The sequence below is a fragment of the Gnatocerus cornutus genome, chromosome 3 (assembly GCF_029298725.1).
Source record: "Gnatocerus cornutus isolate USDA-ARS CGAHR chromosome 3, icGnaCorn1.1, whole genome shotgun sequence".
Taxonomy (NCBI): Eukaryota; Metazoa; Arthropoda; class Insecta; order Coleoptera; family Tenebrionidae; genus Gnatocerus; species Gnatocerus cornutus.
In genome coordinates, this window is record NC_142235.1 from 19,304,076 (window position 1) to 19,331,313 (window position 27,238).

Genomic DNA, 27,238 nt, shown 5'->3' on the forward strand with positions numbered 1-27,238 from the left:
TTGACAACAAAAATTTCTGAAATTTGTATCTTTTGCTTTACAGTTTTGCATTTTGGTACTATTAATAAACAACTCAAGAGTAGTACCCTCTTTAAATTTGATTGAATTTGAACAAAAATTAGCAAAATCAGAAATTTTATTATAAAAATATTTGAAATTTTGGCTTCTCTTGATAACAAAAATTTCTAAAATTTGTGTCTTTTGCTCTACAGTTTTGCAATTTGGTACAATTAATAAACAACTTAAAAGGAGTACCCTCGCCAAATTTGCTTGCTTTTGAACAAAAATTGGAAGAATTAGGAATTTTATAATAAAAATAGCAAGATTTTTGGCTCCTCTTGAAAACAAAAATTTCTAAAGTTTGTGTGTTTTGCTTTACAGTTTTGCAATTTGGTGCAATTAATAAACAACTCAAAAGTAGTACCCTCCATAAATTTGTTTGCTTTTGAGCAAAAATTAGCAAAATTAGGAATTTTATAAGAAAAATTGCGATTTTTGGTCCTTGCTAAAATCAAAAATTTGTAAAATTTGTTTGCTCTAAAATTTTGCAATTTAGTACAAATATGACCGTTCTAGTTTAACCCTCTGCTGAACGACCAATTGCAGAGCCGCATTTTAAATCCGGCGCCCACAAAAAAATCTTTCCAGAAAAAATTAGTTTTAGATATTGTCGTTTTATTGCATTAATTTTTTCAAACCCATTTCAGAATCACTCTGTATATCAACACAATCTAAATTCGAGACGAAATGAAACAAAATCTATATTTATATAATTCCATAAAAGTACAAAAATACAAATTTGAGAACTTAAACCTAACACTAAAATTATTATCACAAAAAGTCAGTACACCTTCCTCAACTTGTTCTTCTCCGAAATCTTGTTCTTCAAATCCTGTCTAATATGAGACGACTGATATTTCCTCTCTTCGACGTTGGAATAATTATGCTCCACATTGGCATAAAACGGACTCTTCTCGCATTTCACCGCTTTCTGTCGATTGGGATCAAAAAACTGCCTCACATACGTCGAACTGAAACAATCCTCCTGACTCTTCTTTTTAATGAGCATTTGTTCTTCGTTCGTATGATTTTTCACGTGCTTCCTCAGACTGCTTGGGTCTGTGTATTTTTTCGTGCAGCCGACCACTTGACACGCGTATGGTTTCTGTAATATCACCATAAAAAAAAAGTTGCAACCCATGAATAACTCACAGTATCAAAGTGTGTTCTTTGGTGTTTCGCTCGGTCCGAACTGTTCGAAAAACTCTTCGTACACGAAGGAAACTGGCACAAATACGGCCGTTCACCTGTATGGCTCCTCTGGTGGATTTTCAAGTTTTCCAGGCGCGAAAACGCTTTGTTACATCCGTTGAACTAAAACAGATTTTATTACATTATGATTCTTTTTTTTTGGGTGTTTATTTTACTAAGCTCTCTACTTTTTGTTATTAAGAGAGGCCAAAAATTTAATAATTAAAAAATTAATAATTCTACCAATTTTCGTTAAAAAGCTATCAAATTTGAAGAGGGCAGTACTAGTAAGTTGTTTATAAATTGTACAAAATTACAAAAATGTTGAGAAAAAGACACAGATTTTAGAAATTTTTGCTTTTTATAAAGGCAAAAAATCTCGATTTCTTTTTAATAAAATTCCTAATTCTGCCAATTTTTGTTCGAAAGCAATGAAATTTGAGGAGAGTACTACCTTTTAGTTGTTTATTAATTGTACCAAATTGCAAAACTTTACAGCAAAAGACACAAATTTTAGAAATTTTTATTTTCAACAAAAGCTAATCTCGATTTTTTTATTATAAAAATCCTAATTCTTCCAATTTTTCTTCAAAAGCAATTAAAATTGGGGAGGGTACTACTCTTGTCCTTTATTAATTGTAAGGAATCGCAAAATTTTAGAGCAAAAGACACAAATTTTAGAAATTTTTATTTTCAACAAAAGCTAATAATCTCGATTTTTTTATTATAAAAATCCTAATTCTTCCAATTTTTGTTCAAAAGCAATTAAAATTGGGGAGGGTACTACTTTTGTCCTTTATTAATTGTAAGGAATCGCAAAATTTTAGAGCAAAAGACACAAATTTTAGAAATTTTTGTTGTCAATGAGAACCAAAAATCTCTTTTTTTTATTATAAAATTTCTAATTCTGCTAATTTTTGTAAGAAAGCAATCAATTTTGAGGAGGGTACTACTTTTGAGTTGGTTATTAATTGAACCAAATTGCAAAAATGTAGAGCAAAAGTCACAGATTTTAGAAATTTTTGTTTTTTAGAGAGGCCAGAAATCTCCATTTTTCTTATAAAATTCCGAATTCTGCCAATTTTCGTTCAAAAGCTGTCAAATTTAAGGAGGGTAGTACTAGTAAGTTGTTTATAAATTGTACAAAATAACAAAAATGTGGAGCAAAAGACACAGATTTTGCAAATTTTTGCTTTTTATAAAGGCCAAAAATCTCGATTTTTTTTAATAAAATTCCTAATTCTGCCAATTTTTGTTCGAATGCAGTCAAATTTTAGGAGGATACTACTCTTGAGTTGTTAATTAATTGTACCAAATTGCAAAATTTTAGAGCAAAAGACACAAATTTTAGAAATTTTTGTTTACAAAAGGGGTAAAATTCTTAATTTTTTTATTATAAAATTCCTAATTATTTCAATTTTTGTTCAAAAGCAATCAAAATTGGGGAGGGTACTACTCTTGTGTCTTTTATTAATTGTAAGGAATCGCAAAATTTTAGAGCAAAAGACACAAATTTTAGAAATTTTTGTTGTCAATGAGAACCAAAAATCTCTTTTTTTTTATTATAAAATTTCTAATTTCGCTAATTTTTGTAAGAAAGCAATCAATTTTGAGGAGGGTACTACTCTTGAGTTGGTTATTAATTGAAACAAATTGGAAAAATGTAGAGCAAAAGTCACAGATTTTAGAAATTTTTGTTTTTTATAGAGGCCAGAAATCTCGATTTTTCTTATAAAATTCCTAATTCTGCCAATTTTCGTTCAAAAGCTATCAAATTTAAGGAGGGTAGTACTAGTAAGTTGTTTATAAATTGTACAAAATAACAAAAATGTAGATCAAAAGGCACAGATTTTGCAAATTTTTGCTTTTTATAGAGGCCAAAAATCTCGATTTTTTTTAATAAAATTCCTAATTCTGCCAATTTTGTTCGAAAGCAGTCAAATTTTGGGAGAGTACTACTTTAGAGTTGGTTATTATATGTACCAAATTGCAAAACTTTACAGCAAAAGACACAAATTTATAAGTTTTTGTTTTCAACAAGGGCCAAAAATCTTATTTTTTTTAATAAAATTCCTAACTTTGACAATTTTTGTTCGAAAGCAATCAAATTTGAGGAGGATACTACTCTTGAGTTGTTAATTAATTGTAAAAAATTGCAAAATTTTAGAGTAAAAGACACAAATTTTAGAAATTTTTATTTTCAACAAAAGCTAATAATCTCGATTTTTTTATTATAAAATTCCTAATTCTTCCAAATTTTGTTCAAAAGCAATCAAAATTGAGGAGGGTACTACTCTTGGGTTGTTTATTAATTTTAAGAAATTGCAAAATTTTCGAGCAAAAGACACAAATTTTAGAAATTTTTGTTTTTAACAAAGGCCAAAAATCTCAATTTTTGTATTAAAAAATTTCTAATTCTGTCAATTTTTGTAAGAAATCAATCAAATTTAAAATGGGAACTCCTCTAGTGGATTTTCAAGTTTTCCAGACGCGAAAACGCTTTGTTACATCCGTTGAACTAAAACCGTTTTTATTACATTATGATGTAACCGACGCTTCTTTTTTTTGGGTGTTTATTTTACTAAGCTCACTGAACTTTAAGTTGGCCCAGGTGCTGTTAGAACCACATGCTGACTTCGTCACGACTCATTTAAGACTTTTAAGGACTCACCGGACATTTATTGGGCTTTTCTCCACTGTGGACTCTCATGTGAATAACCAGTTTGTACCTTGCATTAAAAGGTTTAACTTTCCGCGGACAGTTCGCCCAGAAGCAGGTGAATTCTTCGCCTCTCTTGATCTCCACGTGCGATTTCTCGATGTGTTTCACCAACGCGCTCTGGGAGTCGTAGATTTGGTAGCAGTGCTCCCACTGGCACTGGAGGGTGGAGACTTCTTCGTCGCTGATGGAGTCCGACTCGGACGCGGCTTTCCTCCGGGGGTACATGAGGCTGGACGAACTTAAAAGAGGATCGTCGTCTAAATCCAGAAGGGCTTCGTTCTGCGGGAGCACCAGGTGGTTGAGGTGGTACTCCGGTTCCTCCACCATGTAGCCGTTGATGCTGAAACATCAAGTTCAACTCTGTTCTTAAGAACGACGAAGAATTAGTACCTGGTGCCGATGAGGTGCCCGAAGTCGCTGGTGCCGCTGTTTTGACCATCATACGCGAGGTTGTCTTCAGGTACCGCCCGCAGATAACTGTTGAAGTCGAGGTTATTCCTCACTATCGTGGTAACCGGCGGGAGGACGTCCTCCTGCCTGAAAGTCTGCTCGTCTAAATCCTGCAGGTCGCTGGTGAAGTTGTCCAAATCCAAAGAATCGCTGGAGAGTCCGTCACTCAAATCGATGTCCTCCAAGTCGACGTTGTCTAGCGTGCTCTCCAGGAGCTGCGCCAAAGTCGGATCGGTACTTCCAAGAGTACTGGAGTCCGAGCACAAATTCTCATCAAACGTCTTAACGAAATCGTTGAAATCGAACTCTCCATCGTTCGATTCGTTGCTCGAAATGAGATAATCGATGAGATAATCGTCTTTGATTTCCGGCTCGCCGAACGTGGTGAGGATGTCGCTTTTGGTCAGATTCTGTCCTTCGTAAAACGCCAAGTTGAATTTCTCCATGAGCTCGGATTGAGTCAGGTGGACTGTGGGGTTGTACAGAGCTTCCGTGTTATTAAGCAACATCTGGGGGAGATAAAGGTGTCAAGTGGTGAAACGATTCACTAGGGTACTCACTTTGCTATTCACATGACACGATGGGGTGAAATGTGTGGCAGTAGGAACTCGGGAGCGAGTCGACGTGTTGCCTTTTTAGACGCTATTTATAAATTGAGATGACATCTTAGTGTTTAGTGGTGTTAAGCGCTTATTCGTCTAAAACGGAGGCAAAAAACTCTCGGTTATGATCGCGAGAAGCTCTCGGCGTGGATGGGGTTTGGGATATAAAAAAAAGAAGATTTCAACAACTGATTTAATTTTTTTCTAACGAAAATTTGTCTGGAAGTCAACTCCGTTGTCCCTCAAACTCTTTATAAGTCTCGTGTTTTCGAAAAACACCTAAAGGGTGATTCTGAAATCGGTTTGAAAAAATTAATGCAATAAAGCGGCCGTATCTAAAGCTCATTTTTCTGGAGAGAATTTTTTGCAGGCGCCAGATTTGAGATTTGAGATGCGGCTCTGCAATTGATCGCGAAATGTTAAATTAAAACTGTTTGTCAAATTGTCACTAAATTCTAGAGAGATAAAGATAGAAATTTTTGTTTTTAAGACAGGCTAAAAATTTAGATTTTTTTTTATAAAATTCCTAATTCTGTCAGTTTTTGTTCCAAAGCAATCAAATTTGAGGAGGGTACTACTAGTAAGTTGCTTATTAATTGTACGAAATTACAAAATTGAAGAGCATAAGACACAGAGTTTAGAAATTTTCGTTTTCAAGAGGAGCCAAAATTTTCAATATTTTTGAAATAAAATTCCTAATTTTGCTAATTTTTGTTTCAATTTAATCAAATTTAAAGAGGGTATTACTCTTAAATTGTTTATTAATTCTAGTAACTTGCAAGACTGTAGAGCAAAAGACACAAATTTTAGAATTTTTTATTTTTTACAAGAGCTAATAATCTCGATTTTTTTATTATAAAATTTCTAATTCTGCCAATTTTTGTTTGAAAGCAATGAAATTTGAGGAGGGTAATACAAGTAAGTTGTTTATTATTTGTACGAAATTAGAAAATTGTAGAGCAAGAAACATAGATTTTAAAAATTTTTGTTTTCAGGAGGCAAAATTTTCAATATTTTTGAAAAAAAAATTCTAATTTTGCTAATTTTTGTTTCAATTTAATCAAATTTGGAGAGGGTACTACTCTTAAAGTGTTTATTAATTGTACCAAATTGCAAAACTGTAGAGCAAAAGACACAAATTTTAGAATTTTTTAATTTCTACAAGAGCATTAGCATTAGATTATTAAATCTCGATTTTTTTATTATAAAATTTTTAATTCTGCCAATTTTTGTTCGAAAGCAATGAAATTTGAGGAGGGTACTACTAGTAAGTTGCTTATTAATTATACGAAATTACAAAATTTAAGAGCATAAGACACAGAGTTTAGAAATTTTCGTTTTCAAGAGGAGCCAAAATTTTCAATATTTTTGAAATAAAATTCCTAATTTTGCTAATTTTTGTTTCAATTTAATCAAATTTGGAGAGGGTATTACTCTTAAATTGTTTATTAATTGTAGAAAATTGCAAGACTGTAGAGCAAAAGACACAAATTTTAGAATTTTTTATTTTCTACAAGACCTAATAATCTCGATTTTTTTATTATAAAATTTCTAATTCTGCCAATTTTTGTTTGAAAGCAATGAAATTTGAGGAGGGTAATACAAGTAAGTTGTTTATTATTTGTACGAAATTAAAAAATTGTAGAGCAAGAAACATAGATTTTAAAAATTTTTGTTTTCAGGAGGAGCCAAAATTTTCAATATTTTTGAAAAATAATAAAAAAAATTAATTAAATTAAAATTAAATTAAAATAAATTAAATAAAATTATTAATTTTGCCAATTTTTGTTTCAATTTAATCAAACTTGGTATTACTCTTGAATTGTTTATTAATTGTACCAAATTGCAAAACTGAAGAGCAATAGACATAAATTTTAGAAATTGTTGTTACCAACAAGGGTTCAAAATTTCGATTTTTTTTAATAAAATTCCTAATTCTGCCAATGTTTGTTCGAAAACAATGAAATTGGAGGAGAGTACTACTCTTGAGCTGTTTATTAATTGTACGAATTTACAAAATTCTAGAGCAAAAGATAGAGATTTTAGAAACATTTGAAAAAGCAGAAAATAACAACTGATTTAATTTTTTTTCTAACGAAAAACTAGCTGGAAGTCAACTCCGCTGTCCCCCAAGCTCTCTATTATCCTCGTGTTTTCGAAAAACACCCCCGGGGTGTAAACCCCTCCGTTCAAAGGAACCCCTTGCGCCTCCAAAACTACCAGAGCCGAACAAACTGAAGCAACACCAGTAATATAATAAGCATCCCTCGCTGAAACTTTGCTAACAATAACCCCATCCTCCGGCCCCTTATAAAACTCGTTGACTTTCTTATTTTTCCACCCCCGGCCGTGGTGAGTCATTACTATTTTCATTTTCTTGGTTTCCGTCTCCAGAGGGTCGTCACCACAAAATCCAGAGCTGAAGAATCTTGGATATTTCAGCAACAGTTTGGTGAGGTAATTGAACGTGGTCAAGAAGTACAAGAAGAAGAATCCGAGTGAAACTAGGAGGGTGTGGAAGAGGTTTGAAAAGGCGACATACGTTTGGATTTGGACAGGTCTGGACTGGCGAATTTTGAAGAAGTGATGCTGGGACATCCTCATGACTGTGGCGTCGGCGCAGGGAAATGGAACCGCGCGATTTTTGGATTTTGGTACTTTGTGTGGCAATCTTCTAAAAATCAACTGTTAAATCTTCAAATTTCAGACACTTTACTTACCTGAGTCTCAATTTGGGCTCCAATTCTAACCCGTAGTTTTGTTTTTCTGTGATTTTAGAACGAAAGTCACTCAAAACATGAATATGCGTCCTCCAAGAAGTTGGCGTCAGAAGAGAACCCGCAATAAATCGATCGTTGTCTTGAAGCACCTCCAAATAACATTCAACTGAATTAAGAGTACCATCAAACTCCCTCTGGAGGAAATTCACTCCGATATCTGCCAAAATGCTTTCCATTCCACACGCCAAAACCACGTAAACTTTTCTCTTCAGAGCTTCAGAGTTGAACTGGCGATGCGCTTCCTCCATAAAATGGGGCTCCGCAGTGACGTCGATATAATGACAGTTATTTTGGACGCAAGCCCTAATTACTGGAAGCCCACAGGTCTTCGAAGGACCAGTGCAGTTGATAAGTAAACGGGCTTTGACCGTCATTGCTGACAAAGAAGAGGCGTTTTGCGTGTCGGCGGTTATGAGGGGTAAGTCTAATGGTATTGCTCCTGTTTGGTAAAAATTAGAAAAAAAAGGAAGTAGCCTTGGGGCGCAATTTTCAAAAAAGAAAAAAAAGTTTTGTGATTTTTAAAAATTTGCATTTTTCATCAAATTGTATTCTAGATAATGTTATCAGCAAAATCGTAAAATGAGGTAATAAAAAAACACGAATTACTAAATAATAGTTTGTTGTTTACTTACAAGTTGAATTTTCAGGACAAGGGCGTTGTTGCGCCCATTTTTCGCACTACAGTGAAACCTCCCTTGAGCGGACAGCAACGGTGCCCAAAATTTTGTCCGTTTAATAAGAGAAGTGTCCGGTTATGGGAGATTTCACTGTATTATCAACGTACCGGTGGTTTCTTTGAGCTCTTCTAGCACACTCTTCATTTTTATTTCCGACCGAGCAGCTACAGTCCATTTCAATTTTCTTTTCTCTTTCAACAAAATTTCGCTGAAAACGCGAACGATGCGTTTGCCGGTATAACCGGAAGCACCGAAAATTATGACGTCAAATCTTTCAGACATTTTTAACAAGTAATGCTTCTACAGTGCGAAAAGTGTTACTAATTTATTATTGTTATCGTCAGAAAATGTTTTATTAACATACACATTACATTTTTTAAACTGTCGTAATAAATAATTTATTCAGTTTTAAATACTACGATGCGTGCAAAATGATACAGCGTGTTCCATAAATATTCCTCTACAACCGTCAAAAAAACAAAATTCATTTGAAATGAATCGTCAATTTGACAGAACAGTTTTTGGAAACTTTAAAAGTCTTGTTGGTTGGTACTCCTGTCAATTGCTTGTCAAAATTATAACAGTAATAAACGTCCTAAACGTCATTAGCTGACAGTTCTCGCTTGACTGACGTTTTACCACTTAACAGTTGGCAGCAGTTCCTAGTAATTTTTATTTGTAACAGTTGGCAACAAAGCATTTGACCTTGACGCAACTGTGACATGCGCAGAAGTTAATCAAATATATTTTTTTTATATATATAGACGCTCAATAGGCTCGCCTCTGCGTCTCACCTTTTTTTAATAATAATAATAATAATAATAATAATAATTTGTCAAAACTTGTTAAGTCCTTAATAAATCTCACTTTTGGAAAACATTTTTCTTCTTAGTTTCTAGTTAATGTGAGATGTTGATTTAATTTTAAGGCGTTAACCTCAAAAATCGCTACATTCAATTGTTCCCTAATTTTTTTCCTTGACGATTAAAAGTCTGATTTACACCCAAAAAAATTGAAAATTGACGGAGGAGAATAGTCTGATAGTAATGATAATGAGTCAACCACAAATCTTTGGCACACTTGTATAATAAGAAATAAATAAGTCTCTGCACTTTAGCTCTGTTTTTTTTAATTAATTTAATTTTAATTAATAATTTTAATTAATTTGTGATTACACAACATTTATAGCAACATTTCAAGGTTTTATTAAAAGAATTTTAATTACGCTTGATTTAGGTTGCAAGTGTCCACGACGACAGTTATTTCATTATTTAAAGTTGGAATCTTGATGAATTAGTTTTGGAAATCTTTGGTTCCTACAATTTGATAACCATTATGACATAAAATTTGCTGTGTATTAAGGACACCTAATTAATTAGTTCGAGCCCTTAAAAATGGTCCAAGTGAAGTGAAATTTCCTTCAGAATTATTGTTTGCTGCTCCAAAGTTTTGCAATTTGGCACAGTTGGTAATCGTCTCAAAAATAATAAAGCCTTCAAATTTTAGTATTTTCGGATTAAAACTAGCACAGTTAGGACATTTTAAAAGAATTTTAAAGATTCAAATTTTTGGTCAGCTCTTAAAAAAAATTGTAAAATTCTTGTTAGTTGGTCTAAAATGTTGCAATTTATTACAGTTGGTAATCGTGTCAAAAATAGTCACGCCTCCAAATTTCAATGTTTTCCAAATAAAACCAGCAAAGTTACGGCATTTTGTAGAAAAAGATAGAAATTTTTGGTCAGCTCTTACAAAAAAAATTCTAAAATTCTCGTTTTTTTGTGCTAAAATTTTGTAATTTAGTTCAGCTAATTAGGGTGCCCAAACTAATAACGCCTCAAATTTTCATTGCTCTTCTGTTAAAACTAATAAACTTACCGAATTTTGTGAAAAATAGTATATTTTTTTATTCGTGTGAAAAATAGAAATTTTGAAAATCTTTGTTTGTTGCTCTAAAATTTTGCAATTTGGCACAGTTGGTAATCGTGACGAAAATAGTAACTTCTCCAAATTTCAGTGATTTCCGATTAAAATCAGCATGGAATTTAGTAGAAAAAAATTTGAAATTTTGGTCAGCCTTGAAAGAGAAAAATTCTAAAATTTGTACAACAGTCAATAAGCGTGCCGAAACTAGTAACATCTGAAATTCTCATTGTTTTGCTGTTAATTCTAACAAAGTTATAGAATTTAATAAAAAAAATTTTATTCATACATATAAAAATAAACATTTCCAAAATTCTTGTTAGTTACTCTAAATTTTTGCAACTTGGCAGAGTTGGTAAACGTGTCGAAAATAGTCACGCCTTCAAATTTCATTGCTTTCGTATTAAAACCAGCAAACGGCATTTTGTAAAAAAGACAAATTTTTGGTCAGTGTAAAATAAAAAAGAATCACTCTGTAGAAGAAGAAGTTTGCGGAGCGGGTATCAAAAAAACAATTAAATACCAGCATTTTTAAGGATTAGAAAAAGGAGAAGTAAAAAAAGCTACGGCACATATGTGGTAGATAAATAAAACATTCTTAAATGGATGAAAATCATCATCCAAGCAACGGTATAAAACCATGTCGACACGTCTCATTTGTCTTGCCATATTCGCTCCGTCTCTTTTTTCATCGTCAGTGGTAAAAATGGGGCTGTTTCTGTCGGTAGAGTAACGACAAGTGCATGCTCTGCTGCGATATCAAATTACCGAGGTGACAAAAAAGCAGCGGCCACGTGCAATCGACCAATGGGGAAGCAGCAAACAAAAAACATTCAAATGTCATTAACACGCCTGGATGTTATTACGATATAAATATGTACCTCGACTTTGTTTTTTGTGGATTTCAATGCACATTCATTTATTTATTCTTGGGAGCTGATAAAACGTTTTTTGATTCCTCCAACCTTTCGCCATAACGCAATGTAATTGAGATGACAGTCATTAAACAACTGTACCAAGCGTGTCTTAATGTCTGTAACTTAAGACTTGTCACATTTGCTGTCTCTCCGTCTTTGTACTTATACAGGGTGCGATTTTTTTCCGCAATGAAATTATATTCATTCATTAAACCGCGCAATCCATATGTGGCACTTTTTCTTTTTTTTCTGATATTTCTTCGGCTTGGAGCACCCCCAGCTCGATGGAATTCTAAAACAGTCGCGAGCTACAAAAAACAATAGAAATACACTCGGCCAGCTGTACTGTACCCCTCCCTGGTACAAATTCATATTTATATTACATACAACAGCCGAAGAAGATGGCTGTGCTCGTAGCATTATAAACTCAATTTTTTTGTCTTGCGTGGTATTTTTATTTTTTATCCGTTTTTTGTCTCATCATTCTTGCATCACACGTGTTCGGAACGAGCCACTCCACAAAAATGGGCTAAGAAACTTTTATAATTACAATAAACAGCATGCAGGAGGCTTTGTCTCTATTTATAACAACTCGCGACTGTTAAGCTGTGAAAACATTGTCCACCTGTTAGTTTTTCGGATTCGTTGGATGAAAAGTTTTTCGTGCTTTACTGTCCAATTTAGAGATGATAATCGACAGTTTTTGCCAGTCTTTCGTGTACGTATTATGTCCAGAAAGGTACACTATTTTTCTAGAAAAAAATACAAATATTAGGTCAGCTCCTAAAAAAAAAATCAAAAATTCTTGTTTTTGCTTATTCTTAAATTTTGTAATTTTGTACAGCTAATGAGCGTGTCGAAACTAATAACGCCTCAAAATTTCATTATCCTGCTGTTAAAACTGACAAAGTTACGGAATTTAATGAAAAATTGTAACTTTTTTTATTCGTGTAAAAAATAGATATTTTGAAAATTATTATTTGTTGCTCTAAAATTCTGCAATTTGGCACACTTGGTAAACGTGTTGAAAAAAGTAACGCCTCCAAATTTCAGTGTTTTCGGATTAAAACCAGCAAAGCTACGACATTTTATAAAAAAAGATACAAATTTTTGATTCAAAAATTTTTGTTTTTTATTCTAAAATTTTGAAATTTGATATAGCTAATATGCGTGCCGAAACTAATGACGACGTCTCAAATTTGCAGTGTCCTGCTGTAAAAACTAACAAAGTCACGAAATTTATTATAAAAAGTTAAAATTTTTGGTCAACCTTGAAAAAAAAAATTCTAAAATTCTTCTTTATTGTTCTAAAATTTTCTAATTTCGTACAGTCAATAAGCGTACCAATACTTTTAACGTCTCAAATTTTCATTATTTTGTTGTTAAATGTAACAAAGTTCTGTAATTTAATAAAAACTCTAAAATTTATTATTCATAAGAAAAATTAAAATTTCGAAAATTCTTGTTAGTTGGTCTAAAATTTTGCAATTTGGTACAGTTGATAAGCTTGTCAAAAATAGTGACGTATCAAAATTTTAGTGTTTTGGGATTGAAACCAGCAAAGTTGCGGCATTTTGTAAAAGAAAGATACACTTTTTTGGTCAACCCTGAAAAAAAAATACTAAAATTTCTGTTTTTTGTCCTCAAATTTTGTAATTTGATACAGCTAATAAGCATGCCGAAACTAATGACGCCTCAAATTTTCAGTGTCCTGCTGTAAAAACTAACAAAGTCACGGAATTTATTAAAAAAAGTTAAAATATTTGGTCAGCCCTGAAAAAAAAATCTAAAATTCTTCTTTATTGTTCTAAAATTTCCTAATTTCCTACAGTCAATAAGCGTACCAAGACTTCTAACGTCTCAAATTTTCATTGTTTTGTTGTTAAATGTAACAAAGTTCTGTAATTAAATAAAAATTCTAAAATTTATTATTCATAAGAAAAATTAAAATTTCGAAAATTTTTGTTGGTCTAAAATTTTGCAATTTGCACAGTTGATAAACTTGTCAAAAATAGTGACGCATCAAAATATTAGTGTTTTGGGATTGAAACCAGCAAAGTTACGGCATTTTGTAAAAGAAAGATACACATTTTTGGTCAACTCAAAAAAAAAAATTTTAAATTTTTGTTTTTGTCCTAAAATTTTGTAATTTGATACAGCTAATAAGCATGCCGAAACAAACTAATGACGCCTCAAATTTTCATTGCCCTGCTGTAAAAACTAACAAAGTCACGGAATTTATTAGAAAAAAGTTCAAATTTTTGGTCAGCCCTGAAAAAAATCTTAAAATTTTTGTTTCTTCTAAAATTTTTTAATTTCGAACAGTCAATAAGCGTGTCAAAATTAGTAACGTCTCAAATTTTGATTGTTTTGCTGTTAAATCTAACAAAGTTATGGAATTTAATAAAACATTGATTTTTTATGTGAAAAATAAAAATTTGATAAATTCTTATTAGTTGGTCGAAAATTTTGCAATTTGGCACAGTTGGAAATCGTGTCGAAAATAGTAACGTCTCCAAATCTCAGTGTTTTCGGATTGAAACCACCAGAGTTACGGCACTTTGCAAAAAAAGACAAATTTTTGGTCAATTCTTAAAAAAAAAGTTTTATTCTTGTTTTTTGTTTTAAAATTTTGTAATTTGGTACCGCTAATTAACATGTCGAAACTAATAACTCCTCCAGTTTTCATGGTCCTGCTGTTAAAACCAGCAAAGTTAGGGAATTTAGTAGAAAAAAGTTCAAATTTTTGGTTAGCCCTGAAAAAAAAATTCTAAAATTTCTGTTTCTTATTCTAAAATTTTTTATTTTTGTACAGTCAATAAGCGTGCCGAAACTAGTAACTTCTCAAATTTTCATTGTTTTACTGTTAAATCTAACAAAGTTATAGAATGTAATAATAATTGTTTTTTTTATTCAGGTGAAAAATAAAAATTTTGAAAATTCTTGTTAGTTGGTCTAAAATTTTGCAATTTGTCACAGCTAGTAATTGTGTCGAAAATAGTAACACTTCCAAATTTCAGTGTTTTCGGATAAAAACCAGCAAAGTTACGGCATTTTGTAGAAAACGATACAAATTTTTGGTCAGCCCTTAAAAAAAATCTAAAATTCTTATTTTTTGTTCTAAAATTTTGTAATTTGGTATAGCTAATTAGCGTATCAAAACTAATAACGCCCAAAATTTTCAATCTTCTGCTGTCAAAACTAACAAAGTTATCGAATTTCATCATAAAATATTGATTTTTTTTTCATATGAAAATTTCCAAAATTCTTGTTAGTTGTTCTAAAATTTTGCAAATTGGCACAGTTGGTAAACGGGGTCAAAAGTAGTCACACCTCCAAATTTGAGTGTTTTCCGACTACAACTAGCAAAGTTACGGATTTTAGTAGAAAAAAAATAAAAAATTTTTGGTCAGCTCTTAAGAAAAATTCCAAAATGATTTTTTGTGTAAGAAATTTCAACCACCCTGTATAATAAACAATTTTTGAATGCAGTCACGCACTTTTTGCCCCGATTTTTTCCAGCGCGTCGGTAATTTAAAGCACCACTTTTCAGATAAGCCCTTCGCGTTTTTTGCTGCAACCCTTCCCACAACGCCACCACTCATCTGATGTCTCGCCTGATCTTTCCAACATTTTTCACATGTTTCTATAAATCTGAAATCGTCCACCAGTAAAAAACAAATCCCTAATTTATTAAGGGTGTCATAATTCCTACATGAAAATAACATTAAACACATGTTTGAACTCGACTCTTCATCACCATTTTTTCCAACACCCTCAATGTGTGCGGTTTCGAAAAAAATTCTTCTAAGTTAAAACGATTTATTTCGTTGATTCCATAATTACATATTTATACAAATTATAAATACCGTAATGTAAAAAAGTAATATTGTAAATTTAGGCAGACTCGGAAGGCCTGTGGCGCCTAGCTCTTTGTCCCAGCTTTTTTCTGCAAGAACAACAATCAGTTTTATTAACACAGCCAAACTCAACTTACCGCTTGTGGTTTCTCTTTGCTCGACACGACTTTGCAGACGTTGTAGGCGGAAAATGGAGAGTCATACTTGCACTCGCAGTCGTACACTTCTTCGGCGTTCAGAAGCTGTTCGACGATGGCATGCGACGTCACTTGTACAAACTGTTTTCTTGTACCTTTCGGCTGGAGGTGGAGATGATCAAGAACGAAGACATTCCCGTCGTTTTGAGTGGTGAAATCTATACAGTAATCATTGTAAGTCAGTTCTTTGCTCAAATCCGAGAAGTGTTTGATCTTGTTCTTCGTCGCGCCTAACGCGAAGACGCTCTGCGAGTTGAAACCGACGATGTTCTTAGCCTCTGCTTTGGCACCGTCGCGGCTGATTGGAGTGATGAGGTTAAGATTGATGCTCTTGTCTTTGTACAACAGTGTGCGCAGCACCTGCAACTAAAAGAAGAGTGACTTTGCTACTTCTTCGTCAACACTTACTGGGTACAACGCTCCAACTTTGCAAGGTTCGTTCCGGACAGCGATGATGGTTTTAACAGCGTTGGCTCGGAACGGGTATTCAATTCCTTCAGTGTAGGTCAAAGCGTGCAGATCTTGGCCGAAGGCCAGTTTCACATCCATCTCAAGATTACTAATGACTTGGATAATTCCGTCGACAGTTGGGCATCCGGTCATAAAAGGCTCTTCTTTTGGAGACTCGCTAAAGCGGAGATTCGGCGCTTTTCCCTTGAAAGTCAGTTTACCCCCGCCGGTGGTGATGTGACTCGGCCACTGGTTCTCACCCCCGTAGGCAATAATATGGAACTCAACATCGTTGACTCCTTTCGACCCCAACTCAGAGGTCAACTGTTGGATCAAAGGCTGCACGTACTCTTTGTAATTAGCTTCACTCTCTTTGCTCGTTTCGACTAGTAAAACAATATCGGCGGCCTTCTCTGGTAACTTCACGTTGAACTGATCGCCAGGGGATGTTGGCGCGTCGCCATTCTTGCACTTAACTGTAAAACCTCCGTTGTCACTTCTCCCAACGCGCCGAAGAAGTACTCACCGAACTCCTCTGGTACTCTCACGGGGATTCCGTGTTGATTACACGCCGCCACGTACGCCACGGCGATGGCGAACTCCGTGTCTTTAACTCCAGCGGCAAGTCCATGCGCGCACGCCATCTTAAAGTTCTCGGTGGGGACGAACGGGTAACAGAACCTCAGGTTGGATTCCCAACCGAAGAGTTTGTCGCAGGTGGGGTTGGCGTGGTGCTCGTGATGGGACACTGTTTGGACCGCCGCGCATTGTCCGTTGGTTTTGTACGAGTTGCCAAACTCGCTCTCGGAAGTCACGATTTTACCGGAAGGTAAGACGAAATCGTCGTACGGCTCGTTGTTGCCGTTGCCCAGAAGACCGCGGAGTTTGCCGTGGTAGAAGCCAGAGGCTGTCACAGAGCAAACTAGAAGTTCGGGGCCGCACATGACCTTGACGCCGAAGTCGGATTTTAACACGAGGACTTCGGTGTTGCGGTAAGCGGCGACGTGGGCTCGGCGGACGGGGAACTCCGTCGCGGCTGCAAAACCACCAGTTATTAACTTCAACACAACGGAAGAATCTTACCGTTGTTGAGGAGGATCTGGCCGTGCTTCTTCAGAGTGATGGTGTCGGCGCCTTGGGTCAAAGAAATCGCTGTTAACAGTCCGTTGGAATAGGTGCCGATCAAAGTGAAGTTTCCATCGAGGGCGTCGCGGACCAGGAGGTAGTTGCAGTTTCCAGGGAACGTCAAGTGTTTGCCGTCGAAGGTGAAGATGTGTTGGCCTTGGGCAATCAACGCGTACACTAAAACAAAGAGTTTTAACACCCGCTGACAAAAACCATCGAGTGACTTACGAGGGAATGGAGCGAACCAGTTCCTTGGTCGGTTGACTAAAGACAACCAGAAGGTGGGGGCGAGTGGTAATTCCTCCTCCAGAAGGTACGAAATGGGGCTCAATCTAAACGCAGCCCACCGTGGTAATCTGTTCCAGAAGTTCCCAGGAAGACTCAACTTCACGTTTTGCAAATCCGGAGCTTGTTGAGGGTTGAAGACCGTCCCCACAAGCGCCTTAACACTTGCGGTACCCGCTTTGACAATCCTGTCAATTGCCGCTTTGTCATCAACAGCTTGCTTGCTCAACCTCTGCGTGATGTAGTCGCTGATGGCCTGAATGAACTCTTTGAGCTCAGGAACAGGAACCAAGTCTTTGATGGTAGAAAGAAGATCTTTAACACCATTAGCGACTCCTTCGGCGCTGGGCAATCCGTGTTGGACCAATCTTTGGTATTCTGCTTTGATTTGTTCGAATAGTGGCCAACTCTCAACCTCTTTGTACACTTGGTGCCATTGATCCACAAGAACGTTGCGCACCGCCTCGTACACCTCAATTACCGTTCTTAAGACGTCTTGACTGACCTCTCCAAAGACTGTTGCCAACTGTTGCAGTTCCGGTCTGTACTTCTCTGCAATTTCTGCGGCTTTAGCGCCGAGTGTTAAGATGATGTTGGTGCCAGCATCAATAACATCGATGACCAAATGTAATAATTTATCACCAATTTCCTTCGCTTTTGGCAGAAGATCCTTCTGGATGGTCTCAACAGTCTTCCCGAACGAATTCTGCAGAGTGTGGGCGATGTTCTCAATAAGCTCACTGAACCGCGCGAAGGACTCGCTGACTACTTGCGCCACCGCGGTTATAACATTGTACAAGAACTCGCTGGCGTTTTTGATGGTTTTATCCGCAAGAATCTCCTCTTTGATCTTCTGTACCTCTCCAGAGTAGTACTGCTTCAATGGAGTAAAGTTCGGTGATGCGCGTTTGGCAACTTCACCGACGTGTCCCAATTCTTCTCCCACTTCCTTGGCGAGTTTGTCAGAGAGTTGCTTCAACTCGTGGCCTTCTTCTTGGATGCCTGCTTTGATGGGTTGGAGCAACAACTGCTCGATGTTCTTCGAGTTCACGTTGTAGTCAGACTTCAGGAAGTTAGCATCGTCTAACTTAACAGTGAAGTGACCCAGTTCTTGTTTCGCGCCGTTCTTGATGATGTCTCCTCTAACATCCGCGATTTGGTTGGGGATGAAGGCGGCGTTGATCTGTAGCTTGTCTTGGGGTTTGTCCTTCCGCGCCAAAGAGTATTTCAAGGAGTTCAAGTTCTTGACTTCGAGGTGGCTCACCAGCGGCTTGTGACCATAACAGTTGACTTCGGTTTCGACGACTTGGTGCTCTTTCGTTAGTTGGAGTTTAGAGTCGAGCTTGAAAACGTGGATGTTGAACAGATCCAATAAGATCTGAGCGTGGGTTGGAGTGAACTCGTAGGAGGCGATGGATTGGTACTTGTTCTTAAGCCCCAAGTTTGTTATTTTGGTGCCGATTTTGTAGGTGCTTTGCTCGATGGAGTAGGTGGCCCAATTCTCCACAGCTAAGTCGAGTCTTAAGCCTGAGCTCTTCACCAGGAGTTCTTCAGAGTATTTAAACTGCTTCCACTCTAAAAGAGGTGTCCATTTGACTTTGTACGCAATGATGACCTTCTGGTCCGGCTGGGCAAAGATGTCGGCGGTGACTGTGATGTCGTAATCATTGGGTTGGAGTTTCGATTGGAGAGACACCACCAAAGGCTACAAGAACTGGATTAGATTCCTCCAGGGAAAATAAAAGATACTTACCCTTCTCAGAGCGGGGTTGGTGAACTTAACTTCACCACGCACTGTTTGTCCTTCGGTGTTCAACTCCAAGAAGGAAACAAGCCCGGATTTCTGATTCGGTTGGTTCTTCTTGTCCGTGTACAAAGCAACTTCGCCGGTGACGCGTCCTCCGTTCTTCAGCAGAGTCGCCGGAGCGTTAACATTAGCCTCCAGAGCGATAATTCTTTTGGGGGTGGTGAGACTAACTCCAGCTTCCTTTGGATGGACGTAGAGACTGTACTGGTATTTACTATTCTCTTGGCTTTGAATGTGGACATCCACGGTGTGGTCCAAAAGGTACCCTTTCCTCACCGTCACCGCTTTCAGTCCAAACTCGTGCGACAACCCCAATAAGCGAAGATCCACAGCGATTTCCACTTCCTGGTTGAAATGATTAACGTCGTCTTCAGAGGTTTTAACATCGACTTCGACATGAGCGCACTGCTTCTTCTCTTCGCAGTACGAATTCAAGATCCTGAACTGTTTGTTGGTGATCTTCAACTCGGCATCGATGGCTTTATTACCCAGACCTGCATCGAAGGAGATTTCCAGTCCGGTTTCACCATTCTTCGCCTGCACGAGGTTCTGCCGGATGTACTTGAAGTTCGCAGATTGCGTCTTGTCGTGGACTTTGAACGACCCTGAGCCTTCAACAATGAGCTTCCCGTGCTCATCGCGAGCGGTGTAACTCGTACTTCCGGTCAAAATGTTCTTATTTCCGGTCTTGGCGGTCACTTGAATCCGACGTCCGGTCTTCGCGGGTTTGTTGTTAGCCTCAATCACGTACTTATCGACCTTGAAAGACGGCGCGTTGACGCTCAACTTCACGTGGAAGTCATCGATGGACTCCACGTTAGCATCGACGGCGCTCTCCAACAAGAAGTTGTTTCTTTGGAATTCGAGTTTGAGCTCTCCGGCGATTTGGCGGTCGGTTAGTTTGGTGACTTTCACGAGGATTTGGGAGTGTTTTCCTTCTGGACAAGTGCTTTGGATGTTGATGCTGGGGGAGGTTTCCGACAGGAGGAAGTCGCTGTTGGTCTTCCAGGATTTGCCGTCGGTGGTGAGAGTGACCTCGCTTTGGTAATGCGTCTTGTCTTCATTGTGCTTCGAGTGGACTTGGATTCTGTTATTCTTGTATTTCTCCACGGGAAGGTCAAGTTTCGCATCGAGTTTGTACTCCTTTGGAGAAATTCGGTTAAGAGTGAAGTCTCCTTTGACCTTTTGGTTGCTTCCGTACTCTAGAGAAGCATCGCCTTGGACTTCCTTGTCGCTTCTGCTGACTCCGGCTTCCACGGAAATCGGGTGTGTTTTACCGTTTTGCAACGTCGCCTTGACTCTTGATTCTTTCTCGGTAGCTTTAAATTCACCACTGGTGTCAATGTGGACGAGGTTACCACTAGGAGCATCAGCTTGGATGCTCAGTAAACCTTTGGCTGCGGGTCCCTCAGCCTTCAGTAACGACCCGTTAGCTCGCACCTTCAAAGACTTCAACGTTTTGCTCGTCGTGGTGACATCCACTGAGAGTTCTCCAGAGCCGCTGTTAGGCGAGAGGTTGTATTTACCATTCAGTGACCCTTTTCCAAGAGGTGCGTACGAGGATGAGATCTCCACCGTCCCGAAGGACTCCTTCTTGCAGCTACTCTTGATGGTGGTTTCAATGGGGCTTCCTAACTCCGACCCGTGGATCTTATTGGTGATTTCTAGAGTCGCTCCTTCGCCTTGGAGTTGTCTCTTCAGCGCCAAATCGACGTTGATGTTGCGTCCGTTGCTACGTTCGGCGCTAACTTCGTAGTTGACATCGAAAATGCTCTCTTCAGGTTTCGTGTTCCTCAGTTGTCCCTTCACTGTTAGTTTGTTTCCTGGTTGGTTTTTGATGGCGCGGTGTTCCAAGACTCCCGTGAACTGTCCATTGAGGACATTATTGTTGTTTTTGATCTCGCGGTTGATCTTCGCGGCCAAGAATTGTTGATTCGGGAAAGTTAACTCAGCTTCACCGGTGATCTTCCCGTTGGTGATCTCACCATGTTGCGATCCCTTCAAGTTCAATTCTAATTTATCGCCGAAGACATCGAGAAAGCTCTTGGAGTCGAGGCTATTGGGAGAGTGCGTGTTATGGGTGGAGTACGTGATCTTCTTGTTCTTATCTTGGTGGAACGAAGGGTACAAATTGACCACGAGGTTGCAAGTGTGCTCGTTGATGGTAAAAGTGGTATCGGCTTTGGTGGTACTACCAGCTGAAGGAATCTCAATGAGGAGTTCTCCATTTCCGGCACCTTTGTTGGCTTTGAGGTGACCATTAGCCACCAGCTGCCCGGTCAGATTGATTTTAACACTCCCATTGGCGTTTCCTCCGCGGTTTGCTTTCAGGAAAACGTCCACAAAGACGGTACCACCTGAAGATATCTTATTGGAGGCGTCGAACTCGTTGGCGTTGACGATCAAACCTCCCACAACACTAAAACAATCTTTTAGAAACCAAAGGAAGTGTTATCAAACAACTTACTTGAAAGGCGCGTTGTGGCTTGGAATCTTCACGATGACATCGACGGCGACGTCGACGTCTTGGGGTCTCACGTGGTGCTTCACCTTCCCGTTAACTTCCAAACGTTTACCATTGACATCCAAAGCGTTCTCGATCTGCGACTGGTCGCCGGTAACTTGCCGTTTTGATTTGAGCTTGAGGTTGTTCTTGAGCCCCCACAGTCCGAAGTCGAGTTTAAAGTCCGTTCCATCGCTTTTAATGGTGTGGTGCCAGTCTAGTTCTGAGCCTAACTTCACGTTGTCGTACTGAACGTTCACTTTGTACAGAGCTTCGTTGTTTTTCAGTTTGACATCGAACTGGAGGTTGGTGTTAAAAGCAGGGTACGACACTTTATTTTGCGTGTCTAGAAGGAACTCAGGACGTGCCGCTTTGAGTATGTAGGAGTTTTCCAAGGTGATTATGTTCTTCTTGTCGCTGAAATCGCCTCCGTGGGCTAATTGGAAGAAGTTCTTAAAGCCGAATTCAAGAACAGTGAACTCTCCTTTGACTTGGAAGTTGCCTTGGGGGCTCAGAGAATTTCGCAACTCCGCGTTGTATCGAATTCCGTGCTCGACATGAGTTAGTTTGCCTTTAAAGGACGCGGTGTTGGCGCCATCAGAAACTGTTAGATCAGAAATGCATTCTTCTTTGCAGCCCACTTTCCCATTGATGGTGATGGTCTTCTGGTCCGGAATCACCAGTTTTACCTTATCGAAGGTGTAGATTGGACCCGGTTCGGCTATAACCTGGCCCTCGACTCTGTACGGTGGTACTTGAAGACCTGAAATTGTAATGAAGAAGCTGCTCTTTAACACTCTGGAGACTTACCGTTGCTCTGCGGAGTTTTGTATTGTACAACTGGTTTGTAGATCTTCTTATCGGAGGATTTCTGTACTTCAACACCGACTTTACCAAAGTACTCGTTGTTGTCTTGGACGAACCTGAGGGACGCGTAAAGACCATCATCGTCATTATGTAACTTCCCTTCCAAAGAGGCGGTTAACACCGGTGAAGTTAAAGAGGCTCGCACGACTTTTTCCGGGATCAAAAAGGCCTCCAGAGCCAAACTGACTTTCTTCTCACCAGTTTTACCAAGAGCTTCCAGTACGATCTCACCACCCAACTTGTTCCTGTCTGTAACAACCAAACGTGATAACCGCAAGTGTGGAGCACAACTCACCATCATAGAAAACGTCTTTGAAGTGGTACATTGACAAGTCTTCGCGCTCGATGGTCACGGCGACTTTCGCATCTCCAGAGAGTGGAAACGGAAGAATTGGTACCTTTTGTCCTTGTAAGTTAGGTCCGGTGTACTCGCCACAGAACGTCAATCCGATGAAGGGGTCCAACTGGTCCAAGCAAATGGAGAAGTCTTTGTTCTGCGCGAATTTCAGCGGAGTGTTGGTTTCTGAACCTCCCCATTCTCGCACGTGGAAGACGATGTCGTGCGTGGCGGAAATCAAATTCTGGTTCTTAACCGGAAGAGAGAACTTCACGTCGATTGATCTAGCGTTGTTCTGCGCGATCAACTCGCCACCGGTCGCCGTGTGAAGAGTTGAGATGACCTTCAACCCGCTTTCTACCACCAGAGTGTCAAGAGTTAGCCGTCCAGCGACTTCAACATTCGCGCTGGGGATCAACGCCAATTTAAAATTGTTGTCTCTTCCGGCGGAAATGGCGCGGATGTCAATAGACCCGGAGGCTTTAAGTTGTACGTTGGCGGAACCTTCAACGCCCAATCTAAGAGGAAAACCTGAAGAAGTCGGGTACGCCAATTCAGCGTCCAGGAAGAGGAGATTCGACCTCAGAGTTTCTTCGAACGTTTTCAGTTTGTCCAAACCTTCGCTTAGGCTGTCCACGAATTTGTCTACAAGAGCCTCAGGAGTGTATTTTCTTAATTCGTCGTTGATGTTAAGGAAGGCGATTTCGGACCCGAAGGCCTTCAGGCTGAAGTCCAAGTCCAAGTCGGCGTTTAGCTCGTTGGTTTTGATCTGGACTTGTTTGTTAATGCGGTCGATCTCGGCTTTGGAAAGGTCGCGACGCGCCCTCAACGTCTTATAAACGCGTTCCTTCAAGTTTTCGTAAACTTTTTCCAAGTTCTCACCTTTGGAGTTCAACAGTTCTTGTAAAGTGTTGGCGCGGAACAAACCACGCGGCCCTAAGAAGTGTTCAACCAAACGGTCCAAATTCTCTTGCCTCGTTTGTATTTCCAAGAAGTTTAAGTTGTGGCCGAAGACTTCCGCAGTGAGATTCAACGTGGTGGAGCGTGGTAAGAACGAACTCTGCGAGTAAATGAGGTTGGATTCGACAGAATTCGCGATTCCCAGAGAGTCGATGGTGTAGGAGAACTCGCCGTTGGAAGACCATTTGCGCAAGTCCACCGGGAAGCGCTTGGGGACGTTGATAAGCCCCAGGTGCTGCTTCGCCAGTTGTTTATCGGGGTTAGCAGAGGCGCGAAGATTGCGAATATGCGAGACTATGAATCCTCCGACTTGGTAGCTTGGTTCGGTTTCTAAAAGAGCTTTGACTGCGTTGCCGACTTTGTTGTTGGGGCACTGCGCCAGAGCTAAATACGCCTTGATGCGCACTTCAGAGTCCTGCTGAATGTCCTTGAGAATGGTCAAAGCGCTGTCTCTCAATTTGTCTTTGCAGGGGTCAGCTAGGTACGTTTCCAACGCTGTGACTCTGACGCGGTTCGGAGCCTTCTTGTCTTGAGCTATTGCAGTGATCTTCGCCAAGATGTTGTCGTTCAAGTGGTGAACATTCCCGAGAGCCTTCAGCACGTTGACGATGTCATTCTCCTTCTGTCTATTGGCAACTTTTCCATCACCAAGCTTCTGGATGAGTTTCTGCGTGAGTTTGTTGACAGCCTCGTTATTTTCGCACGAGTGTTGGCGGCAGAAGCTTCCAGCCAAGTTACCAATTCCTAGAAAAGCAGTTCGGGGGAGTTGCGGTTGGTCCAGGAGGTGCGCAGCGGAATTCAAAGAGTTTTCAGTGGCGTGGCGAACGGCAGACAGACCTAAATAGAGGAGGTTTTGGTCGCACGGCGACAGTTCTTTGCTCTTTAGAAGTTCAACGGCGACTTCCACGTTGTCGCCGTTTCCGGCCCTCAGGAGCGCGTCGAGGAAGATTTTCTTCGCCGCGGCCTTGTCGGGGAAGCCCACTCCGGCTCGCACTTGGTTGTACACCGCCAAGAGATCGTCCTTCTTGCTGACGCGTAGGATTCTGATCAGATTCGTGAATTCTTTGGCGGTGTGCTCCCCAACTGTTATGTCGATGGTCTTGGCGACTTTCTTAACAGCTTCTAGGATGTGGTTGACGTTGGCGTGGGGGGAGTTGACCGGGTGCGGGTCCTCGAAGATGATCGAGCGCGCCTCGCTGACTTTCGCAGGAGTGTTGTCTTTGGCCGTACCAACGTACTTAAGAGTGGTCTCGATGGAAGCCTTCGCCCCATTGCTGCCGACGGAGAAAGGCACGTAGAGGTACTGCTCGTGGATGCTCGCTTGGTCCAAAATCCCGTTTTTAATCCTGAGTTTGGCGTCGTAATCTCCATTAAGAAGAGGACTGGATTTGATTTCACTATTGAGGTTGAACGCCGTCGCCAAGAAACCCTGTTTGATGGACTCTCTGTACGCACATCTATTGAGATTGCGCGTCTTCTGCACCACCAAGATATTCCCTTCTTTGTGTTGCGAAACCTCCGTGGGACAAACCCCGAAGACGTCGGTCTCATGACCGCTCTTGAAGTTCGACTGGAAGATGGAAGCAACCGCGCGTTTTAGATTGAGGGAGTTTTGGGAGTCTCCAGGAGTGATGCAAATACTGTCTTCGAGATGGCCGTCGTGGTAGTTGATCCTGATGGGCTTGTCGACGTCTGGAATGTTGGAGTGTTTCTGGAAGAGACGGGATTAGATGGGGTGGTGGTAAAAGAATACCAACTTTTCCATCGCTGCTGATGACTTGGACGTTTTGGAGCCGCACGACTTGATTACATTGGGGTTGTTGAGTTAGTAATACTGTAGCCTTGATCTCAGTGACGCTCTGTTGTCCTTCAGCGCTTGACAAGCTCAAATGGATTTTGCTGTCGAAGTTGTATTTGTACGTCGTTCCTTCGTTGTACTTGAAAGTATGAGGAGCTGCAATGGGGATGTTAAAAAAATCGAACAAAGAGACTTGTTGGTTTATTACCTCCGCGACATCCGCTCCTGCAAGTATCTGGAAAAATCCCAAAATGCAATCAATACCAAGAAGTCTTATTGAACTTGACATTGTGATAAGATAAGAGGAATAACATAACATGTCTTTGTTCGAACACCCTGTATATGTATTGTGTTGGGTGACAAACAGCATTAAATTAAAATGGAACTATTATTCACTTTACATAATGGAATAAGCACTCGCTCTCATGGTTGAGTTTAATAAGGTCGATCATACACCGGCTGACAAATGAGTAAGGATCAGAGGTCATCCGGTGTTTTTCTTCTTTCCAGTTACCTTATCTTGTGAAAATGAAAATAGATCCATATCAAGTTCAAAGGTCGGAGGTTGAAGCGCTTTAATTAAATTTGATTAAATTGTTTACGGCGAATATTATCAGCTTCTTCTGATAGAATTTGTAAACATTTTCATACGCGAACAAGCAATTAAACAATTATAGAAATTTATTTCTATAAACAAATAATAATAGAATAAAACAAAACTATTAAAAAAGTTAATATTTTTTGGAAAAATTTCAAAGAAAAGTACCTACAAAACAAAAAAAAAAACGACTTTGTGGTTGAAAAACGGAATTATTTAATAAAACAATTTGAAAATAAAATAAAAATTTCTGTGGCTGTTTTTGGGTACTCACCGGTGGCCTGTCCATAGCTAACAACACAAATAAAAGCTAGGGCTATGCCCACTCTGACGGGGCTTCGTCGAGCCATAGCGCACAAAAACTGAGCGATTAACCCCTAACAAGCCTTTTATATGTTCCCCTCTGACCCGAAAGTCCGGCACTGCGATAAGCGCGGTCCATGCTGACTCGGCTCTTGAGAATCTTAACCGATGGCTATCTCTCGCAAACATTCAATTATGTTACTTTTTTGTACGAAAAAGTGTTTTTGGCAATTTTGGGACTGTTGGTGTGGGATTTTTTAAAAATTGAGCGAATTGTTCGGTTATCGAGGATTTTTCTTAAAAAGTTTGACTGATAATTTATTATTGATGTATGTGGTTTAAAGGTTGGAATTTGATTAATAAATTGTGTAAATAATTGAATAAGAATTGACGTGATAGTAGGATAAATTAAAATTTTTTGAAGGAGCAGATTTCAATAGGTTCGGTTTGGCGGCGGTCAAGTTTAAAGGACCTTCTTGTGGAAATTCTTTGAAGATTTTTGAACTCGAAATAGATGTTACAAGTTCTTTTTACTGTAAAAATGTTATCAAATCGTACTTTCGTGATATAGGCTGTAAAAGTCTGCATTCAATCAGGCTCAACAGCAACACAATTTTTTATTAAAAAACTGCAGGTCCGGATTCAGAAATAATTAAATCTTATAATAATAATATCTTAATAATAATTATCTTATCGATTAGTTAATTTTACTGTACTAAAGTTGAATTCATAGAAGAGAGTGGAAATTTTTGGTATATTTATAAATCAAAATTTTCAAAAATTCTTTTTTGTTCTAAAATTTTGAAATTTCGCACATTTAAAGAACAGA

The 27,238-nt window shown here is 38.7% G+C and overlaps 3 protein-coding genes across 3 annotated transcripts; all 3 read right to left on the reverse strand.

Moving 5' to 3' along the window:
• Positions 1 to 752: 752 nt before the first annotated feature.
• Positions 753 to 5,107, reverse strand: LOC148177829 (uncharacterized). The gene is made up of 5 exons (XM_088032548.1): positions 4,984 to 5,107; positions 4,364 to 4,932; positions 3,923 to 4,313; positions 1,213 to 1,374; positions 753 to 1,165 (listed from the first exon to the last, which is right to left on the reverse strand). The coding sequence occupies exons 2-5, from the start codon at positions 4,930 to 4,932 to the stop codon at positions 842 to 844; spliced, it is 1,446 nt and encodes a 481-aa protein (XP_087888674.1). The 5' UTR covers positions 4,984 to 5,107; the 3' UTR covers positions 753 to 841.
• A 1,713-nt stretch (positions 5,108 to 6,820) lies between these two features.
• On the reverse strand, positions 6,821 to 8,179 carry LOC148177830 (saccharopine dehydrogenase-like oxidoreductase). The gene is made up of 3 exons (XM_088033407.1): positions 7,746 to 8,179; positions 7,129 to 7,699; positions 6,821 to 7,015 (listed from the first exon to the last, which is right to left on the reverse strand). Exons 1-3 carry the CDS (start codon positions 8,177 to 8,179, stop codon positions 6,821 to 6,823), a joined length of 1,200 nt encoding a protein of 399 aa, XP_087889533.1.
• Positions 8,180 to 15,121: 6,942 nt separating this feature from the next.
• Positions 15,122 to 25,935, reverse strand: apolpp (retinoid- and fatty-acid binding glycoprotein apolipophorin). The gene is made up of 12 exons (XM_088033408.1): positions 25,930 to 25,935; positions 25,468 to 25,893; positions 22,709 to 25,436; positions 22,357 to 22,662; positions 21,511 to 22,309; positions 18,990 to 21,462; positions 17,180 to 18,941; positions 16,910 to 17,128; positions 16,353 to 16,862; positions 15,785 to 16,302; positions 15,317 to 15,742; positions 15,122 to 15,268 (listed from the first exon to the last, which is right to left on the reverse strand). Exons 1-12 carry the CDS (start codon positions 25,933 to 25,935, stop codon positions 15,245 to 15,247), a joined length of 10,197 nt encoding a protein of 3,398 aa, XP_087889534.1. The 3' UTR covers positions 15,122 to 15,244.
• Positions 25,936 to 27,238: the final 1,303 nt, after the last annotated feature.